Source organism: Ruditapes philippinarum, unplaced genomic scaffold, assembly GCF_026571515.1.
Source record: "Ruditapes philippinarum isolate M1 unplaced genomic scaffold, ASM2657151v2 ctg207_1_1_1_1, whole genome shotgun sequence".
Classification (NCBI taxonomy): Eukaryota; Metazoa; Mollusca; class Bivalvia; order Venerida; family Veneridae; genus Ruditapes; species Ruditapes philippinarum.
Window position 1 is genome coordinate 413,850 of NW_026859581.1, and position 22,587 is coordinate 436,436.

Here is a 22,587-nt window from a genome sequence, read left to right on the forward strand (position 1 = left end):
CTAAAACAAGAATGATAATTCTAAGGCCCATTATGCCTTTTAAAACTGTTTAAGTTTGGTTTACTTTATAGTATCCAAAAGGTTACACATTGGCCAACTACCTGAGCCATCTTTTGGCACTTAGAACACTTAAAATGAAGTAGTATTTTGTATGGAAGTAAATATTTTGTTTCTGAGGCATAATGTTCCTTTATTTGTTTGTTTGTTTAATTGGGTTTTACATCACACCAACACATTATAGGTCATGTGGCGACGTTCCAGTTTTACTGGTGAAGAAAGACCTCAGGTGCCCTTCTGTGTATTATTTCAGGCACAAACGGGCACCTGATTAGAACCACCGACGTTCCGTAAGCTAGCTGGATAGCTTCCTCACATGAAAGAATCCAAAGTCCCTGTGGGGATTTGAACCCACAGCGGTGAGGAGAAAGTGATTTGAAGTCAACGACCTTAATGTTCCTTTAAGTAATACTTACAGTTGTTTACAGACATAGTATCCTGTTGTGCTGTCCATACATTCACACCTGTAACTACAGTCAATATTCCACACCTCACCTTGGTTATACAAGTGATTCTTGTATATACATTTATCTGCAAAAAAAACTTACATATAATTAAATGAACATGAAAAATTAATAAATACATAATTATGTCCATCTTAATGATAGAAATTAACCAATTTGGAATCTTTCTATGCAATAAAAGCTTTGTGTTTTCTAAAACTACATTTCATTTGTATAATGAGTTGAATATTTCAATCTTTGGTGTCATTGATTTTACTAATTATTGCTTAATTTGAGCCGCGCCACGACAAAACCAACATAGTGGGTTTGCGACCAGCATGGATCCAGACCAGTCTGCGAATCCGCACAGTCTGATCAGAATCCATGCTGTTCGCTATCAGTTTCTCTACTTGTAATAGAGTTGGTAAGCGAACAGCATGGATCCTGATTAGACTGCGCGGAGGCGCAGGCTGGTCTGGATCCACGCTGGTCGCAAACCCACTATGTTGGTTTTGTCGTGATGCGCCTCATTTAACTTAATTTCTGTTACATCTCAGTCTCCTGAGTTGTTACTAATATGCAAACAAACATAGCAAATTTTATCTACATTTACAGATTATATAATCTGCAAATGTCTGTCACAGAAGATTCCAATGTTAGAACTAGTAGAATCATAGTGTACAAAACTTATGCTGGAAAAAATGTTTTGGGTGTCAAGTAACAGTCGTCCAAGGCTAGTGTATTCAGTTTTAATATCATTTAAAAACCTACCTATATTAGATAACCAACAACACCCGAGATCAATAAAGAAATATTGAGACCAGATATTCTTCAAATATCAAATAAGTGCTAAAATATCAGACTATGACTGTATAAATACCTCTAAGATCAACTAGGACAGTGGGTTTGGTAGCATTCGCCAAATAATAACCTCCACCTGGATATCTGGACCCTCCAACTGAAATAAAATGTTTTCATAAGAAAAAATCTGAAAATGGCATTTACAGTGTTTTCATGTAATTCAAGGATCATACTTTTTTTAATATTTCAATATCTAAGAATGAAAACCATTGTAAGGGGTTACCATGAAAATCATAGGTAAGCATACAATTGTACTGAATATACAGATGTAAAATTAATGTTACAATGAAAATTGCACTATATAAACAGGTAAAGTTTATTTCATTTGACTTCTATTGTTATGGAAGACTTAATCTAAAGAATGCTTTTTGGCAAAAAGTGTTACAGTTGTTGTCTTATAAGAAAGTGATCAACACATATAACACTTCAGTATGTGTACATGTCTAGTCAAACTTGTAAACAAAGTTCATCCAAAGGGAAGGACTGGAAATGGCTTTTAAAGACAAATGGTCTCTATTTGGAGGTTACTCTGTTCTATTTAATCAATGAAGGGTCGGCAAATAGCGGCCTTTATTGACAGGGTGATTTTATTCAGATGTGGTCTATATCACAGGTTTAACTGTACATGTATTTACCGTAATACTTGTGTGGTCAAACAGTATAAAATGTCTTTCACAAAAGCAATTTTGCTGGCACTTTACTTTGCTTAATTTACCCTAAATTAATCTTATATGACTTAATCACAGCAGTGATGAAGATATCTTAGATAATAGAAAATAATGTGTCTTACAGAATCCGGTGCTTGGGATAGAGAAGACAGGTTTGCTGCTATAGTTGGACCATGAAGAACCATTCAGTTGAATCACAGGTTGGTACACCCCATATCCTGGTATATCACAAACAATACTTGAACAGCATCTACCTGGTATAGCTACTAACTTGCAGTAACTTGGTAGCTGAGGATAATTTGGACACCTGTTTAAAAATACAAACAAAATTTTAAGCTTAACTTAACTTAAAAAGTTATAGGCGAGTGTGAAAATGATATAATAATTCCTCAAGAGCATATTTATAAATACATTTGTACAATGTAACAATATTTTTCTAACTAAATGAAAATCATAAAATATGTGCCATAAGTTATACTGCATTCTAGAATATTATAAGTTCTAGCAAAGAGTAATGTTATGACAAAACTTGTTTGACAGCAATCCTGGCTTATAGACACATACCGGTAATACCGTATAAGTGGTTTTTTCTGCGGTGACTTTATTTCTGCGTTTTCTGCGGTCAGCTTCAGCACCGCAGAAATAAAAACCGCAGAATATTTTCCATGTTTTTGTTTTTTTTAACCTGGTACTATATGTGCACTGCATTATGACCTGTTTCATATAAACCTTAAAAGTAATAACGACTAACGGATTATAACGGTTAGCGGGTTTTCAAGTTGAATAAAACTGTTGTCTGCTAAGTCTGCTAAGTATGTAAGTGTTTGTTTGTAAGGATGTACTTATTGTTAATTATTTTAACTTAAGAATAAAAATATTTAAACAGCATGTAATTTATATTGTTTGCCGATACGCTAAATGTTTGTTTATCACTAAATCATTCAAACCATTTCAACCCTTATACTGCTAGATAATCGTCGAATACTTTAATTGGCATCTGCTTTACGATATTAAATTGAAGATACTACAGGGGTATGTATATTTTTCACACGTCATTTCACGCTGATCAAAAGATGCATACCTTTCTTTTGTTGCGCATTATATTTGTTTGCAAGCAAACATTATAATTGTTTGTAATTACTGTACAGTTTTTTGGTGACGACGACAAACAAATGCGAATGCGTACATGAAAATAAACTAGAGAAATGTTACTTAGATAAGGAAAGTCGCAGAAATTAAATCACGTTTTGTCCAAAGAATGTGCCGCAGAAATAAAGGCCGCAGAAATAAAAACATGCCAAAATTTGGAAAAACCGCAGAATTTGGAGCCCGCAGAAAAAACCACTTATACGGTATATAATTACTTTATCCCTCCATTCTTAACAACAAATTTACAGTTAAATGTCCCAAATATTCACCACTAACTGGGTGTGTGATACTACTCCTTATATGTTATTAGTATATAAAATGTTATAAAAGTTGATTTTTTTAAAGGCAAATGAATTGGAAACATGACTAGACACTAAGCAAAGGAATCAATCAAAATAGAGTTGCAAAACAGGCAAAAACACAGTCATGATTAATCAATCAATCATGCTACCAGAGACATAAAATAGAATTATATATAAAGTAGGGATGTCATCTGGAGCCAAATTTACTATCCGGATATTCGGATCAGACATCTGAATACATCCGGATGTTCGGATCATTATTTAAGCCTGAGACAGTTGATATGACGTAACCAATTTTCGCGACCTTTTTAATATGATGGTGCACTGTTAATCTACTCTTTTAAATCACTTGTTTCTTATCAATATCGTTATTGGCCCTAAGACTTCATCTTCTTTAAAGAATATAATTGTTTCAAAGTGCATTGTTAATATTAAAATGTTGACATAATAATTATTTTATAAGTAATATCGTTCGCCCACCTATTCTCTATAAAAGAACAACAACTCCTCCAGGACTACAGAAAATGTTTATATTGAATTGAAAATAAAGCTTTCTTTGCTTGTCGGATATAATAAATTAATAATACTAGACTTACTTGTCAGCACATTTGTACATTCCTGTACTGGCATCTTGACATGCACAGACAAAATCACAGCCATCTTCCCATGATTCACCTTGATTGTGCACAGTCCCCTTATAAACACACGCGTCTGTAACATTCGAAAAATGCCATAATGGTCATTGAATTAAATTATAGCAATCATATAATTTAGTCTTAGGAAGAGAATCAAACCAGGTGTAGGGGCAAATTAAACAAAATCAACAAAATACAAAATGTACATGTGTACACATGAAATATCTGTCTGACTTATAGTCATTATTATTAAAGTAATAGTCTACTGCAATAACCAGATAGTACATTGTATATATTTTATTCATTGAAACACCAGTAGTGATTGATATGGAACACAAATATGGTTTTAATGGCTATATCTTAGTAGACTGAGCTGTCCTGTATCAAATGAGCCATGTCACAACAAAACCAACATAGTGCATTTGCGACCAGCATGGATCCAGACCAGGCTGCGCATCCGCGCAGTCTGATCAGGATCAATGCTGTTCCCTTACCAACTCTATTACAAGTAGAGAAACTGATAGCGAACAGCATGGATCCTGATCAGACTGCGTGGATGCGCAGGCTGGTCTGGATCCATGCTGGTCGCAAACCCATTATGTTGGTTTTGTCGTGACTTGGCTCAAATATATTCTGGCATTGAATCTATAGTCATTGTCTATTGAAAGTTTAACTAATATACTGACAACTTATTAGACAAGCACTTTTACAGAAAGAAACTTACTCCTGCCTCCACTGGTTGGTCTACTATATCCAGTAAACATTGTATGTGATCCAAGTGGCAGCACGCTGAGGGAGCTTGGAGGGTATGTGCCATTACCAATCAGAGGGGTGAGGGTGATTCCATTAGTTGGTGAACAAGTGGGCCTCTGACAACACTGATCATTTGGGTTGCTAGTAAGTGTGCAAAATGCTGGCAGACCAGAATATATAGGACAACTGGAAATAAATATAAAATTAATGTGAAATCGGTTCAGTGTGTGAACATAAAACATTACTATTACAAACATTCTTTACAGAATTATTCTGACTTTTAATGCATTAAATGACAATCATTGGTAAAACACTCATTCCATTAATCTTAAAATCAGGCTGGTGATTAATAATAATAATGTCATGAAATAACAACTGGAATTGTTTATACATTTGTTTTATCATTTAAGTTACAAAACAACGAATGCGAACGAAATTTAATAACTGTTATATGAATGCTCATTATGAATTTGTGCCATCTATCCATATATCAAGTTTCATAAAAATATTTTCAGTACTTTTCAAGTTATCGCGGGATCCAGGTTTGTGGACGGACGGACTGACGGACTGACAGACAGACGGACGGACAGACAGACGGACAGACGGACGGAGGGTAAACCTAAAGTCCCCTCCGGTAAACCGGTAGGGGACTAATAACTGTTATATGTTTGCTCATTACGAATTTGTTTTTTATTCAAACTTTGTTGCTATAGTTACCTCTGGTTACAGGAGTAAAAGTTGGCCGGTGCATTTTCACATGTACATTCAGAGCAGCCGTCTGTCCATACTGCCCCTTGTGGATATCTCTTTCCATTTACATACATACATTCATCTGAAATTAATATACAATAAATCTACAAGATATTTCTCAAAATGACAGATATATTTTTCAAATTAGCAAACTCAGCAACAGTATTATGGTCATGATAAAGTTAATATTGTAAAGGACCTTCACTGAGGTTAAGCTTAAAAAAAAAAATAATTTGAAGTTCTTACATAGATAAGCTGGGACATTTAAAACAGAAAAATATGAAAAATGTTATTAAAAGATATACTCAGTAATAAATGGAAAATTGTATGTTGTGCTATTCTTAGCCTGATTTGAGTGAAAAACATTGCAACACAGTTTTTGGTCCTTTTTCACAATTAGAATAATTATTTTGGAAAAATGTAGTGAGCATAATTATGATGTGCAATTTTGTACAATTGTTATTGATCCTAGATCTTCATAAAAAAGAATGTTGACCTTGAAAAATTATTTCCAGGCCTACCATGTCAAAATATCTCAGTGGAGTCCCTTTAAGACAAGAACATTATTATAAACAAAAGAGCATAAAATCTATCATTTTCAACACTATTCTAGACTAAAGAAAACTTACATGAGGTAGGTTTTATTGTAGACGAGACACTTGATGTTGATTGAACTGTAACCAGCTTTGAGACAGTTGAGGGTGTGACAGTTGTAGATCCATACACATGACACTCTGCTTCCTGACAACAGACATCATTGCTGGATGGCTTATAGAAGCACTGAGCAGGTAAACTGGGGTATCTTGCACACCTTTAGAAAACAAAAAATTAAATTTTAACTGCCTATATGAGACTAAAGACAAAAGGTATATCGTGCATAAAAGTAAGATTTGAAACTCCCTGTAATTTTATGCATTGTATCTGTTTATTTGATATTTACCTGAACAATACATCAATTGGTCTTTTTTTTTTATTGCTGCCTAGATATTGTAAAATTCAACACACCATTGTACCTTGGATATTCTATAATTCTCTAATTCCTAAAGGCTAAAATGATGAACCAATGTAGACCATGGCTTGAAAGGCTCTTAACTAGCTTAAATCACTTGTATTTGTCCACTTGACAAAAGCTTCACTTATTGATTTAGACAATCTTTTTTTAGTTTCCTTAACAAATTAATCATGAATCTGGAGGCAAGCTACATCAAACAATATATTATATCATTATTGATACCTTTCTGTACATTTGTATTGTCCACGGGAAACATCGATGCATTCACAATTATATTTACAACCATCTGTCCATGTGTCCCCTTGTTTGTACACATGACCATTGTAAACACATGCAGCTGAAATATTTAAATGAAAATATACATGAAAATAAATAAGCTCAGCTTTTAGGTTTCTATGATGACTGAACTATGGATAATCAAATCTGTAGATTTTCATGTGGTGAGACAAAAAGATCAAATGGCACACATTAAAGTCCACACTTTGGTCTTCTAATTTAAGAAGTCATCATGTAATTGGTGGTGTAACAAAAGAAATAGGCAAATTGAGTATTCCCAGACTGTCTTCATACATTGGTGAATACAAAAAAAAAATTTGTAACACTAAAAAAAATGAAAATTTCAAAATAATTTCCAAACTGCCTTGAAACTGAATACTGGCAGAAATCTGAACTATAAAATATTGGAATTAAAGTCACTTACAATTTCTTCCACATTTACCTTAGTTCATCTCTAAACTTGGTTCAAAGAGCGGGAAACATTTTTCAATTATCTAATTATCTAATAACATAATTATATTTTCCCTAATAGTACATTATATAAGTTTTGTACATTTTATTTTTTAAAAGTACCTGTTGATCCTGTAAAGCTTGAACCAGTCTGATAGGGTACAAGTCCTCCACCAATAAAGTAACCCCCTGTAACAGGAATTGGTTTGAAAATTGGGTTCATCGTAGACTGGTCATGTCTGGGTGGGTAGACTGTGGCAGGTATTTTACCAACATTACAGTCTGGTATCAAACAGCATGAATCAGAGGGATCAGCTCGCCATGGACAAGACGATGGCGGGAATGATGGACACCTGTACAATATAAGAAAGAGTTTTGATGAAAATTGCTTTCATGTAACAAAGGGAAACAAACAAAAAATCATAGAAATAAAAAAAGAACAATGCCTCTGTCATAAGTAGCCTCTCCAAAAAAAACTTGGTAGATTTTCTTTCTTTTAAGACACAAAATAAGCAAAAATATTTTTTTCTTCTTAACCACATGCAAAAACCATGAATTATGAGCCTGAAAGTGGAAATTAAACATACTTTTTGCTTTGACAAAGTACACTTGTGATGATAAATCCATTAAAACTTAAGCACATTATTAATTGTTGAAGTATAATAATACATAGAGGATATTTGTTTAGTTCAGTGTAAGATTGGAATATATTTCACCGAGTGACTACCAAAAGGTATATTTCACGAGTGGCGCAGCCACGAGTGAAATATGAACTTTTGGTGTTCACAAGGTGAAATATATTTCGATCTTACACTAAACTAAACAAATTTTCTTTTTATTACATGCAAAGAAACGTTTTAAAAACACATTAAACCTAATACTGAATGAAAATCGCGCCAAATGATGATACAACGTGACGTCATTTACGACGTCACGTCATTAAGTTGGTACCCAGTACCGTGCACGCTGGTATTTCACTGAAACAACATAAGGGGCTTAAATTCAAAACAGTGAGATTATCAAAGTGGTAATTTCACTGTTTCAAGCAGTGAAATTACCAGTTTTATATCACTGATATATTTCTATAAACCATCGAAAAGCATGTAATAAAAATGTATAGGTCTAGATGTTTTCTCGATAAATTATTTTAATTATTAATATTAGTGATAGATATGAAAAGCACATTAATTGGCATTACTTGATATACCCCACAGTTATTCAGTTGCTGTGGTTATATATGTATATATGTATACCTTTGAGAGCAAGTATAGTAACCAGTGGTGACATTTTCACATGTACATCTCATATCACATCCGTCATACCATGTCTGTCCTTGTGAGTAGTACACACTCTTGTAAACACAGTAACCTGAAACATAATACTCACATTTATGTACACAACATAACCTCAAATATATAGAATTTGGATGTTAATTACCTCAGATAATATCATTGGACACCATTGGCACAATGGAAAACTTACACAAAATACTAAATCATAATTAAAAAGAACATAACAAAGTTTTCCTTGGTAAGAAGGAGAAAGTTTATGAATTAACAGATAAGTTTAAGTGAAGACTGCCATAAGTAAAATTGATCTAAAAATAAAAGATTTCACATTAACTGAAATGGACATAGGAGTATCTCCTTTTTACGGCAACGTTAGAATCAAACAATGCAAAATGAATTGAATATACTGTAATATCCATTGCTTACCATGTTTACTTGCATTATTTATTGTTGGTATTTTGTATGGTGCTACAGTTATTACATTAGGTTGTGGTGTTGGTGTCACAACAGATGGAGGTGTAGGGTAACCGGTTGGGAAAGGCGTTGGATTGACAAAGTCGCAGTATGGTACCTGGCAGCAAGGTTGCTTGGGGTCTTGTACCAGAATACATTCTCTAGGTAGAGATGTAAACTCTGGACATCTGTAAAAAAGAAAGAAATAAATGACATTTTATTATAATGAATCAAACTAAATAGACTTGATACGGAACTTTACTGACTCTTTAAACTTATTAATAAATTATTTCCAACTTTTTAGCACAAAGCTTTAGATTTACATAATCTTTGATTGACATAATTACAGTGATTATTTTTATAAAATAGAGAACAAATATAGGCATTTTTCTGACAACAAAGGTAAAAATGCCAATTACATGTATATTTCTAAAAAAATTACTAAAAATCAAGAAGATTTTTTCCAAACCAGTTTACTGGTTAAATCAAAATCAGTATCTGTAGCAGAACATTAAGGCATTAAATAGTTTAATGTTAAAGACAGTCCACTGAATCATCAGTTCATTATTCATACCTTTTATCACATTTATATTTTCCAGTGACATTGTCGAGACATTCACATGTGTAATCACAACCGTCATCAAATTTTTGTCCCTCGTACACCAGTGTTCCCCTATATACACATCCTAATATAAGAATGATAAACTCATTATAAGCGCTGGTGCTTTAATTAAATGGCAAATCTTACATAAAAAAACATAAACTAAAAATACCAAACAAAATGATATCTGAATTTCAAAATTAAATTGAGCCGCGTCAGGACAAAACCAACATAATGGGTTTGCGACCAGCATGGATCCAGACCAGCCTGCGCATCCGCGCAGTCTGATCAGGATCCATGCTGTTCGCTTACAAACTCTATAGCAAGTAGAGAAACTGATAGCGAACAGCATGGATACTGATCAGACTGCGCGGATGCGCAGGCTGGTCTGGATCCATGCTTGTCGCAAACGCACTATGTTGGTTTTGTAATGACACGGCTCAATTTATTTTTTTATGGTATTCAATTGTTACCTTGCACCTCTAAACATGGGTTAAATGACCCCACATTACATTACCAGGCTGAGTATTTATGCCAACCTTTTTTTTTAAATTTCCAAACAAATGAATGAACTTTATCAACTAATAAATCAGGCTGTCAAATTACAAAATACACCCTGCAATGAATGTATAGAGCTGATAACATACAAGTTTGATAAAAATTTGATTCAGAACCATCGTATGTTATTTAAAAGAAAATGATATTACTGATAAAAGTCTAAAAATCTATTATTATACATACCTGCTTTATTTGATCCAGTGCTTGTTCCTAATGACGAAGTTGGTCGGGTACCTGAAATACGTGTATATGGTACATTATCATTAATCTTTCTTCTTCAAGATTTAGTAACATTCACTAATGGGAATCTTCCATGATATATTTTATATTCTAAAAGTTAAGATATTCTCATGCTTTTCTTATCATAACTGGAAACAATTATGAACATTGTTTTGTCAATAGAAATACAAACAAACTTTAATGACAAAACAGATGTGACCACAGCCTCCATCCCAAAGTCATCCACCCCATCTTCCTTTTAAAAAAATCAGGTATTCTTTAATAATTTTAGGAAAACAGATTATCATTTTTTTACCTGTAATGCTACCTATAGGTTGTGGAACAGCAATTATACCAATGGTTGGTTTTGGAGGTATTGGACAGCTTGGTACCTGGCAGCAAGATGGATCTTTCATGTCTGGAACCAGTACACAGCCTTGTGGGATATTTTCATAAACAGCACATCTGAAAAGTTCCAAAAATGAACCACATACCTATTAAAAATACAGATTTCTTTTTTTTTTAAAAAAACATAGAACTAAGATTACCTGGATTTTTAAATTGATGCGAAGCATATCTAAGTAGACATCATCTCAGCAAATGCCTCTTTTTCCTTTTGCTAATATAATGACATATACTAGAAGCAACACAAAAAAAACAACAATGGAACAATAATATTAAATTATTAATTCCAGGAAGTCTTGTATAGGTATAAGATTAAAGCATAACAAACAGAAGATTTCAGCATAATAAAGAAACAAGTGACAGAAAATCATCACAAAACCAGGAACTTGATAGCCATCATTCTGAATAATGTTTGGTAGAAATTCCTAGAGAAATGCTGGAGAAGTTAGTTGTCAATATAATAAATTGCCTATGTCAAGTCACCTACCATTCACCAATCTAGTAACCTTAGTTATTTGTATTAAAACCGGACTGAAAATAAAATTTTGTTTACCTTTGTCTACATGTGTATAAGTTGTTAACAGCATCATCACATTGACACTTCAAGTTACAACCATCATACCATGCTTGTCCTTTCTGATACGTACTTCCCTTGTATACACATTCATCTGAAAATAATTATAATTTCCTTGTAATGAATACTTTTACTGCACAAATAATGATTGTGCATGCTGTTTAGGCACATTCTTGACATTTGCCAATTGTGGGCATTTAAAAGAGTTTGAATGCTTCACAGAGCAGGATTTATTTTTAATGTATTTGCATCATTCTGTTACAAAATTATAAATATTTATAAAACATGATTTCAGGTGACCTCTTTACAAAAATTCAAAATATGTATGAGTTTGTTGCTAATCACTACATATAATACTGATACAAAGAAATTATTCTTACTATAATGTGGCACTACTGAAGTATTTGTTGACACTGATGGGCTGATAGTAGGTGTAAGTCCCTGTCGGCAGTAAGGTTTCTGACAGCACTTGTTGCTAGGATCTTGGCTTAAACCACAGTTTGATGGCAATGCTGGATAATGAGGACATCTGTGAATACAAGAATGAACATAATGAGGACATCTGTAAACACAGGACGATGAACATAATGAGGACATCTACACATATAGGAATTAACATTATGAGGACATTTGTAAGTACAGGAATGAACATAATGAGGACATCTGTAAATACAGGATAAATGAGGACATCTGTAATTACAAGAATGAACATAATGAGGACATATGTAAATACAAGAATTAACATTATGAGGACATCTGTGAATACAAGAATGAACATAATGAAGACATCTGTAAATACGGGAAAGAATATAAGGAGGACATTTGTAAAAAGAGGGATGCACATAATGAGGTCATTTGTAAACACAGGAATGAAAATAATAAGGCCATCTGTACAGGAATGAACACAATAAGGACATGACTGTGTGAATACAAGAATGAACATAATGATATCAATCAATATATAGTATGCCAGTGTAGTAACAAGGGTAACTAATGGTTGACTTACATTTGAGTACATCTGTATTGCCCAGTTGACATATCTAAACATTCACATGTATATGAGCAGCCATCATCCCAGGTCTGTCCTTCACTGTACACTTTACCATTGTATACACATCCATCTGTAGGTAGAAGTTAGATGTCATGCTCAAAAGAATGATAATATAGGTATACACATAACTCTTTTAATGGAAAAGGTTTCCTTGTTTGAGAATGTTTTTAAAGTTAATTTCCAGCTGGATGTTATCAAGAATTGGAAACCAAAGTCTGAGCAGTAGCTTATTTAAAGATTAAGCTTGTACAGATTAAAGAACCATTACCTTAACCCTACTGATTCTGTGTAATAGAATTGTTCTGTTTTTAATCTGAATCTTTTATTTTATTAAAGGGTTAAGGTATTAAAATTAATATTAAAAGTAATGCTAAAGTTTTTTATGCAGTAGACAGTATAGTCAAACGACAGAAAAGTGACATCTGACTTAGCTCTTCATTCCTGCTATGTCTGTATAGAGTTTCATCTTTTAGCAACATTTTGTGAGAAGAAAACAAATTTCCCATAAACATTTCATTTTTGTTGAACTGGATCAAAAATACGAATTGCCACCCAGTACAAAAATACTTGGACAATGTTAATTTAATAGCGATGTGTCATTAATACAGGGTTGAAATAAACAGTATTAAAAGAAAACAGTAACAAAAAAGAAATTTACTTTAAATCGAATGTCTTTAAAATAAATTCTTTAAAAACAATCACCCCCAAATTTTTATCTTTTAAATGGCTTTACATTAAAACCTAGTTAAAAAGACTTATGATAAATGAATTGCACCAAAATTCAGTGACATTTCATTAAAATTTCACTGAAATTACACCGAAACCCATTATAATTTCATTTAAATTTCACCAAAATTCTATCATTTTGATAAATTCTATGTATTTTGGTGAAATCTTACTGAAATTTGGTGAAATTCACTGAGATTTAATTTTGAGACATTTTCACTGGGGTTTACAATAAAAGCATAATGGTTAATTTGAGTTTGTTTTTGCTTAAAACATAAAGTTTTGACTTACTTCTAACACCACCAAATTGATTTTTGACTGGTAAACTAAGACCATAAACATAGCCTGGTACTCCACTGATGTTAGTTGAACTGTTCTCTTTGTTTACACACAATGGTACCTGACAACATTCGTCACTAGGATCTGTTACTAGGGAACAGTTGGGGGTCAGAGCAGGGAATGTTGGGCACCTGAAGATAAGACATGAATTTAAATTCAATAACATAGATGACCGGTGCAATTCAGAAATATTTCAAACCAGCAAGCTTACAAATGGTGGCTAAAAAACTAAAACCATGCTTATCCATTAACTGTTTCAAATTTATTAAAGAATTAAAAAAATGTATTATACCGGTAGTTGTAACAATCATTTGAATTTTTTACATAAAGCTTTAGGCTTGACATCATCCCTTGTATAATATCAGAAAATTCTTAAAGTACATTAAATCTTCATTATCAATGATTTGAAAATGTTGAAATCATTTTCTTTTTTATGTTTCATACATAAATAAGATCATGCATGGCTGTATAATGATATTGTTACATCATTTTAAGATAAAGTTTGTTTTATTGAGTTTTATGTCACACCGACACATTATAGGTCATATGGCGATGTTCCAGCTTTACTGGTGGAGGAAGACCTCAGGTGCCCTTCCGTGCATTACTTCAGGCACGAACGGGCACCTGAGTAGAACCACCGACATTCTGTAAGCTAGCTGGATAGCTTCCTCACATGAAAGAATCAAAAGTCCAAGTCAGGATTCGGGATTGACGATCCCACATCATTTTAAGATAAAGTTTGTTGCATCTACTAGGACAAAGGTGGATTGACCACTCTTTACATAAGAAACATCTACAATTGTGCCATTGACCATTGTACATGTGTACAAAGAAGGCATAGAGAAACACTTGCCAAGAATTCATAGAATACATAAAATGATAATAGAAAATTACATTATTGCATTAAAATTTTGTTTGGTTGTTTTTTTTACATCAATTTTAACACATTTTTGGTCATACCTCAGTGGTAGGTCCAACAAACCAACTTTTATGGATAACTTTTAAATTAACAGTATCTCCGCAAGTGACAAACTATAGTCCTACATGATTTCGGAATAAGCAGTAAGAGACAAATGACCATTAGACTCCCAATGTCCAAAATCAATTGTCATAGACATTTTTTTATCTTGCCTGATTATTGAACAAGCAATGGATTACAAATTTGATGCTCTCCTTTATAGTACATTTACTTGGAACTGCACAGTCATAGACTCTTAATTAAACACAAAAGAAATTGCACAAAAAATACCTGTCTGTGCATGTAATCATTCCCATTTTTGCATCCTCACATTTGCATACTTTATCACATCCTTGGTTAAACGTCTGATCTTGTCTTAGTGGAACACCCTGGTAAACACAGAACTCTTTGGCAGGTTGTGGGTATGGGCCTACTGTAGGTGTCTGGCCATTGGGGCCAATGGTACCAGGTGTTGGAATTGTAGGACAAACTGGTTTCTGGCAGCAGGGGTCATTTGGGTCATGTTTCAATTCGCAAGTAGCAGGTAGATTTGGATATCTGGGACATCTGATATGAACATACAATTAATAAAAATACTTTAATATAGAGAATGTTAGTTCATGGTCTTTCAAATAGAATTTTGAAAGACCCTGGTCAGTAACAAAGTAGATAAGATGAGCAGCCGATAGGCAACAATACAGAGCTAGATCAGACCCCGCTTAAATGCTTACTGGTCTGGTGATCTCAATGGAACAGTTATCAAACTACTATTGCATTCTTGAATATTAAATGGTATAGTATCATGCATATATAATAGATTCACACTAACCTGACAGTCTTACTTTATTCTCTTTCTGTTATATGTTATATTCAATTGTCATTTTTGCAATATTTCTTAGCAGGTTTCATAGCACAATGGAGTAACTTATGCGAAGCAAGTTAAAAGATGACCTTTATTTTTTAACCCATTCCATTACTCTTAATCATTTTTGCCACAAATACACACTTTTACTGTACTATAATAATTTAAAACTATTTTAACAATGTTATCAAAATGAAAATAAAAAATCAAACAGACCTATCAGTACACTGAAAATGTCCAGTCTTTGCATCGTCACAGTAACACTCAAACTGGCAGCCATCTTGCCACCTTTGACCTTGACTGTACATGTTACCCTTGTAAACACATACCTCCAGAGCTAGATTAAAATACATAATGATATAAGAGTTATCTTTATTTTCACTCATAGTCATAAAAGACTTTTAAAATACTTTTGAATTTGGAACTAATTAGAGTAAGCAACCAACACAAAAAGAGTATTTCCAAACTGCATTAAAGTGCAGACTTGACATGGTGTGTGCTATTACATTATCAAAGAAAAAAGATAAAAAAACTAGAAATGTGTCATCATGCCACGGATGCCCCCGCATGCAGCCAAAATTTCAGATGGTGCATTAATTATTTTTTTCATTTTAAGTTCAAAGCCCTTAAAACTTTTCAATGTTAACACAAACCATTTTCATACAATGTTCAAGGCACTGAAATTATTCAGTCTTAACCTTTTAAAAATAGCATATTGCATATTTGTAGCCAAAATAATGGCTAAAAGTATGAGTGCTGAAACTGAAAGTTCAAAATTTTTCCAACATTCAGGAAAGATAAGTTTGTCTAAAATCATTGAACCACAACCAAATTCAAACTTAAACTGCTTATTCTAAGATGTATCTATATTATTTTCAAAGTGAAAGGGACATAACTCTGCAAAAAAATCATCAAACCATGACCAAATTCCAACTTGACCTGCCCATTCCTTTGACATATCCATATGTCAAATTTAAGTTGAATATGTAACACTGTTGGGTAGATAATGAACAGAAACTGTAAATTTCATATTATTTTCAAAGTGAAAGGGGCATTACTTTGCCAAAAATCATTGAACCATGACCAAATTCGAACTTGGCCTGGGCATTCCAAAAACATATCCATATGTCAAATTTGAGTTGAATGTGTTGTACCATTGGGGAGATAATAAACGGAAACTGAAAATTTCATATTACTTTCAAAGTGAAAGGGGCATTACTCTGCCAAAAATCATTGAATCATGACCAAATTCGAACTTGGCCTGGGCATTCCAAAAACATATCCATATGTCAAATTTTAGTTGAATGTGTTGTACCATTGGGGAGATAATAAACGGAAACTGAAAATTTCATATTACTTTCAAAGTGAAAGGGGCATAACTCTGCCAAAAATCATTGAACCATGACCAAATTTGAAGTTGACCTGCCCATTCCTTTGACGCATCCATGTGTCAAGTTTGAGTTGAATGTGTTGTACCGTTGGGGAGATAATGAACGGAAACTGAAAATTTCATATTATTTTCAAAGTAAAAGGGGCATAACTCTGCCAAAAATCATCGAACCATCACCAAATTCAAACTTGACCTGTATTTTCTCATGACATATCCATATGTCAAGTTTGAGTTGAATGTGTTGTACCGTTGGGGAGATAATGAACGGAAACTGAAAATTTCATATTATTTTCAAAGTAAAAGGGGCATAACTCTGCCAAAAATCATCGAACCATGACCAAATTCGAACTTGACCTGTATTTTCTCATGACATATCCATATGTCAAGTTTGAGTTGAATGTGTTGTACCGTTGGGAAGATAATGAACGGAAACTGAAATTTCATATTATTTTCAAAGTAAAAGGGGCATAACTCTGCCAAAAATCATCGAACCATGACCAAATTCGAACTTGACCTGTATTTTGTCATGACATATCCATATGTCAAATTTGAGTTGAATGTGTGCAACCGTTCTTAAGATAATGAACGGAAACTGAAGATGACGGAATGACAGAAGGACGGAAGGACGGAATGACGGAACAGGGTAACACTATATGCCCCGGCCATTACATGGCGGGGGCATAAAAAACACTCTTAAATGAAAAAGGACAAAATCTCAAAATTATAACAGCTATTCTGGCTAAGAATAAATTACAATTTCAACATATTATTATTGGAACATTATACTCCTAAATTCATTGGTGATGCCATGCAAATCATAGATTGTAAGATTTTAATTTGAGAACATATTTTCTGGAAGTTTTGCTAATATAACTTATAAAATATTACTAAAATAGTTTAACAGTTATGAATAAGGAAGCTAAATAAGGAAGCTAAATAAGAACATTAATTTGTTATTTACAAACCTGGTGCAGCACTTGAGGTGACAATGAATCCTGGCTTCTTAGTGGAAATTGTATTTGGACCTTGGATAGCAGGGGTACCAGACACTATTCCAGGACTTGGTGGTACACTTGAACTTGGAATTAGACCAGGACTTGGAGGAATTCTAGAACTTGGAGCAGCTGTTGTTGATGGGGCTATACCAAATCCAGTTGTGTTTCCATAAATAGGCATAACTGTTCCTCCAAGACAGCTTGGTACCTGGCAGCATTCTGGGTCTCTCAGGTCGGGTACCATTATGCAGCCATCTTTCAGTGGATAACTTGGACATCTGAAATATAAAAAAAAAATTACATTAACTAATAGTTATTTCAGCTCAAGGTATTGAAAAAAACTATAAATTTAGGGCTGAACACAGCACTTTCTTTTTCAAATATCTTTCTTTTAAAGACTTTTGTGCAAATTTCAGTACATGTATAATTAACTTTTACATCATATAATAATGATGTAATATATCATATTTTCATAATGATATATTATGTAAAAACTATGAACCCTCACTGTAAATTTTTCCAATTAGTTTCAACATTATTTATCTAAGCTCATTATTGTAAAGCCGTCAAGCTTTTTGAACCTTTCTCAAGTCCATTCCCTAGAACTCACCAGTACTGGTGTCATATGACGAAACATGGGTGTGACCAGTGCAGGGCTTGAACCTGCACTCACTATGTTTAAAAGACATGTTAAAAAGACAAACACTTCAACCATTAGGTCACTCTTTCTCAGACTTTAAACTCACATTAAATAATGATCTTCTAGTAATAAAGTATAGAAAACTGACCTATCATAGCAACTGTAAATGCCAGTTTTCCCATCATCACATACACACATCTTGTCACAGCCAACATACCACTTTTGGCCTTCACTGTAAGTCTTACCATTCATGACACACAAACCTAACAATATGAACAAAAATAATTTAATCAATGCATTGAGAAATGAAAAATAAAACCCATTGTTTTATCAGTTATTCATATGAGTCAAAACAATAAAATTCAAAAGAGCATAAGCACATATCATACATTTTATTTCTTGTCCAAAGTAAAAGCCTATATTTCAATCCATTACAAAATATCTGTAATTATATTCATTATACTGAATCTTACAACATCAGTTTGTTAAAATAAATAAATGTACTGGGGAGTAAATTATACCAGCTATGACTTACTGTCCAATAATACAGGTTGCTTTGCTATATGTTTATAAGAAAGATATTGCAAAAGCATTAAACATGTTCAGAAATCAGTTTCATGTTTTAAATGATTAAAGATTTGAGATTTGTAAACTGATAACATGCAATAAACATATAAAAACTTGCCTTGAGTAGGTGGAGTTGGGGAAGGTGGATAAAGGCCAGACACTGAAATATAAAATTGTTGTCCATTTAAATATTTATTCAGTGTCCTGGCTCACAGATGACGGCCACTTATTTTATTTGACTTCATTTAAAAGATATCAATATCTTTAATACTGAGACAGTAGACAGTAGACATTTTAAATTCCAAAAGCCTATGAGGACACAAACCATGCAAATAACAAACAGTGTATGACATCAACATAATTATATACATTATATCAACAATCATCAAATATTTGGAGAAGATCATTTTTGACTGATAAAGAAAATACCAGCCAAATTTTACATGTGTAGTTACTGAGACATATACATTTACAAATGAATACCTAAAATGTAATACATATGTAATTACATATTAACAAAGTGAGAGGAAAAAAATGGATGATGAAGATCAAACAATTACTATGATCATGAATCTTCAATTGAATAAATTGTTGTTGTTTTTTATATTTAAATTTCCAATGCTCACAAGTCTTATCTATAAATATCAAGTTATACAAATGTAATAGAAGACATTCAAATTTACCTGGTGTGTATGTTTGTGGGGTAGGTGTCTGTGGGCAGGCATTACAAGACATTTTTGTGCAGCATTTGTCCACAGGGTCCTGTATCATTTTACAGTAGGAAGGTGGATCTACGTAGCGTGGGCATCTAGTAATAATGTCATTCTTTTAAAATTTCATAAATACATATAGTATATCTGTGTGTTATGAGAGACTATTAAATCAATATTAATTAATGGGTATGAATTTTAAACATTTTAACTGAAACATTTTATAAATGTGTATAACTATGCATGCGAACAAAGGTTTTCCCATTCTCCTAAGGACTATAGAGGGGCTGTGGCTAACCTGTTTTCATTGTATTAACCTGACTGAGATTTGTTACTACACTAAAAAAGGTTGTATGCATGAATTAAAATTTGATTTGTACATATAATTTGTATGAAATAAGAGAAGAGATGCAATTTATTTCTATAAAACCATAATTCTTTCCTAGCTAAATTTTTTGCAATGAAATTACTGTGCTTTGAATTGGGAATTGTCCATTGCAATTTTAAAGGGTTTTTCATAGACAAACAGACCACAGCATAAAGCCTAGTCAAACTACAGATTTGCTAAGCCTAAACTGATGGCAGAGGCCTATACTTTTTATAGCTAGCATTCTAAGATCTCAGACTTGCTCTAAAATTGAGTGAAAGGTACAAAACCAGCAGTCTCCTAATTAAGATTTAAGTCTAATATAAGCCTGTATTTTTTTCCTTATTTGTAGCATATATTTAAGGAATTACTATGCTGTAAATAATTGTACGAAGTTACAAATTCAGCACTCTCTGTGATGAAATGAAAATCAAGTAGAAAAAATAATTTCTTACTTTTCCTGACATTGGTATTGTCCACTGTTAGCATCGATACATGTACAGACATACGAACAACCGTCTTCCCATCTCTCATCCTGTGTGTATCTTGAGCCTTTATACTCACAGTAGCCTACAGTATTCAAACCAATATATGAGCTGCATCATGACAAAACCAACATAGTGTGTTTGCGACCAGTATGGATCCATACCAGCCTGCGCATCCGCACAGTCTGATCAGGATCCATGCTGTTCCCTTGCAAACCCTATAACAAGTAGAGAAACTGATAGCGAACAGCATGGATCCTGATCAGACTGCGTGGATGCGCAGACTGGTCTGGATTCATGCTGGTCGCAAACCCACTATGTTGGTTTTGTCATGGCGCGGCTCAATTATAATATCACTTTTGAAGAAATACCATATGATATCTCAGGTGGCAATTAAAATGAAAAAAAATGAAAATTGACAGTATGTCACAACCTGTAGGCTGTTGCAACAAACTAATATACTAACAAACTAGGTCACTTTGAAAGAAATAACCATATGAATTATCCCATGTGGCAATTTAAATGTTGTTGCCAGTATATAGGCTGTTGCAACAAACTAATAATCTTTTATCTCTCCAGTATAACAATAATATAACCTTTCAAATCTAAAAATCAGTTTGGCATATTTTTGTTAATATCTCTTAATTACAACAGCAAAATGATATACTTTTCATATTGTTAAGAATGGAAAATTCAACTTTAACCATGTTAACAATTTTAAAATGCAAGATTTTGTGAACAGACTTTCTGATTTACCTCAATATCACACTTAAATCATTTATGTGATAAGAAAATAATGAATATACCAATATTAGCTGACAGGGCGCCAGTCCTTGGATCTAACAGAGGGCTGCCCATTATTACTCCAGGTACTGCAGTTGGGATTGGATTTGAACATATTGTTGTTGCAGGGCTTGTTGCTGGTGTTGGGCCGGTATACCCCAATGGTGTTGGCCCTTGTGATGGTTTTGGTATTGGCCCTTGTGATGGTTTTGGTGTTGGGACCTTTAAACATTTGGGTATCTGACAACAGCCATCTTTTGGGTCAGCAATCATTACACAATCTGGGCCTAGATTGTTATACGTTTTACATCTGAAATGAAAAACAATGAAAAATGAAAAAGAAACTTAATAACTGTTCCCATACCAACACAAATGTGAAAGAAAAAGGTTCTCAATATACAATTTACTTGTAAACAGGTTATTTTTCATTAAAATACTGAAATTATTTTAATTAAACCTTAAACAGAGTAGCCTTAACAAAACACTTTATTTTTTAGATGCTGTCTTTCATTCTTTTAGATGCTGTCTTTCATTCAGATTTTTATTCATAAAAATGATTATGTTTATTATAACATACCTGTCAAAACATGTGTAAATATTGTTGTCTGAATTATCACATCTGCATTTCTTCTGGCAGCCAATGTCCCAGGTTTGCCCTTGTTGGTAGGCTACACCCTTATATACACAGAATGCTACATATACAAAAAGAAAGAAATATGTGATTATCTAATTATATGTTCACAAATTTTTGCAGGAAATATCTAAACTCATAACTGACTGGTCATGAAAATGATAAATATAATATTGTTAAATCCATTAACAATTCTCTTGATTATGACTGATTATACAAGATTTAGTTATTCAGAAGAAAAAGAATTCAATGCTCAGTCTTTCTAAGATAAGAGGATTTCTAGAAAAAGTTTTCCTTTCATGTTTTCCATTCATATGTTCAAGAAAATACAAACATGTCTCAAAGGTGGGCATACTTTGTCTTTAATTTCTTTATCCAACATTATATATGATAGATTAGTGCTTCTTCTGACTCCAGATTTTAATATCAAATCGAAGTTACCAATCTAAACAGTAATAGTATAATTTTTGCAGTCTCACCTGATTCTATAATAGTGGTATATGTATAATTATTGCAACTAGTATAAATATCTCAAACTATTTCTGTTGACATGGCCAGGGAGTGTGGGGGATGTTAATGTGAAAGCAACTTTTTGTGTCTAAAAGGCTCAGCTACTGTTGGACATATA

The 22,587-nt window shown here is 33.1% G+C and overlaps 1 protein-coding gene across 1 annotated transcript in view; it reads right to left on the reverse strand.

Annotated features, from left to right (window-relative positions):
- The window catches only part of LOC132757127 (uncharacterized), a 61,776-nt gene that overhangs the window by 8,285 nt on the left and 30,904 nt on the right, over positions 1-22,587 (reverse strand). Inside the window, exons 43-69 of the mRNA XM_060748324.1 lie at positions 21,906-22,020; positions 21,352-21,638; positions 20,516-20,630; positions 19,667-19,791; positions 19,102-19,143; positions 18,565-18,679; positions 17,747-18,054; positions 15,608-15,728; positions 14,821-15,096; positions 13,524-13,702; positions 12,462-12,576; positions 11,836-11,984; positions 11,435-11,549; positions 10,793-10,941; positions 10,441-10,491; positions 9,673-9,784; positions 9,072-9,286; positions 8,610-8,724; positions 7,480-7,709; positions 6,853-6,967; positions 6,248-6,429; positions 5,586-5,700; positions 4,840-5,054; positions 4,077-4,191; positions 2,152-2,336; positions 1,381-1,458; positions 474-588 (exon numbers count right to left, since the gene is read on the reverse strand). Of these exons, the coding sequence (XP_060604307.1) occupies positions 474-588; positions 1,381-1,458; positions 2,152-2,336; positions 4,077-4,191; positions 4,840-5,054; positions 5,586-5,700; positions 6,248-6,429; positions 6,853-6,967; positions 7,480-7,709; positions 8,610-8,724; positions 9,072-9,286; positions 9,673-9,784; positions 10,441-10,491; positions 10,793-10,941; positions 11,435-11,549; positions 11,836-11,984; positions 12,462-12,576; positions 13,524-13,702; positions 14,821-15,096; positions 15,608-15,728; positions 17,747-18,054; positions 18,565-18,679; positions 19,102-19,143; positions 19,667-19,791; positions 20,516-20,630; positions 21,352-21,638; positions 21,906-22,020 (4,054 nt within the window). The remainder of the gene's footprint in view (positions 1-473; positions 589-1,380; positions 1,459-2,151; positions 2,337-4,076; positions 4,192-4,839; positions 5,055-5,585; positions 5,701-6,247; positions 6,430-6,852; positions 6,968-7,479; positions 7,710-8,609; positions 8,725-9,071; positions 9,287-9,672; positions 9,785-10,440; positions 10,492-10,792; positions 10,942-11,434; positions 11,550-11,835; positions 11,985-12,461; positions 12,577-13,523; positions 13,703-14,820; positions 15,097-15,607; positions 15,729-17,746; positions 18,055-18,564; positions 18,680-19,101; positions 19,144-19,666; positions 19,792-20,515; positions 20,631-21,351; positions 21,639-21,905; positions 22,021-22,587) is intronic.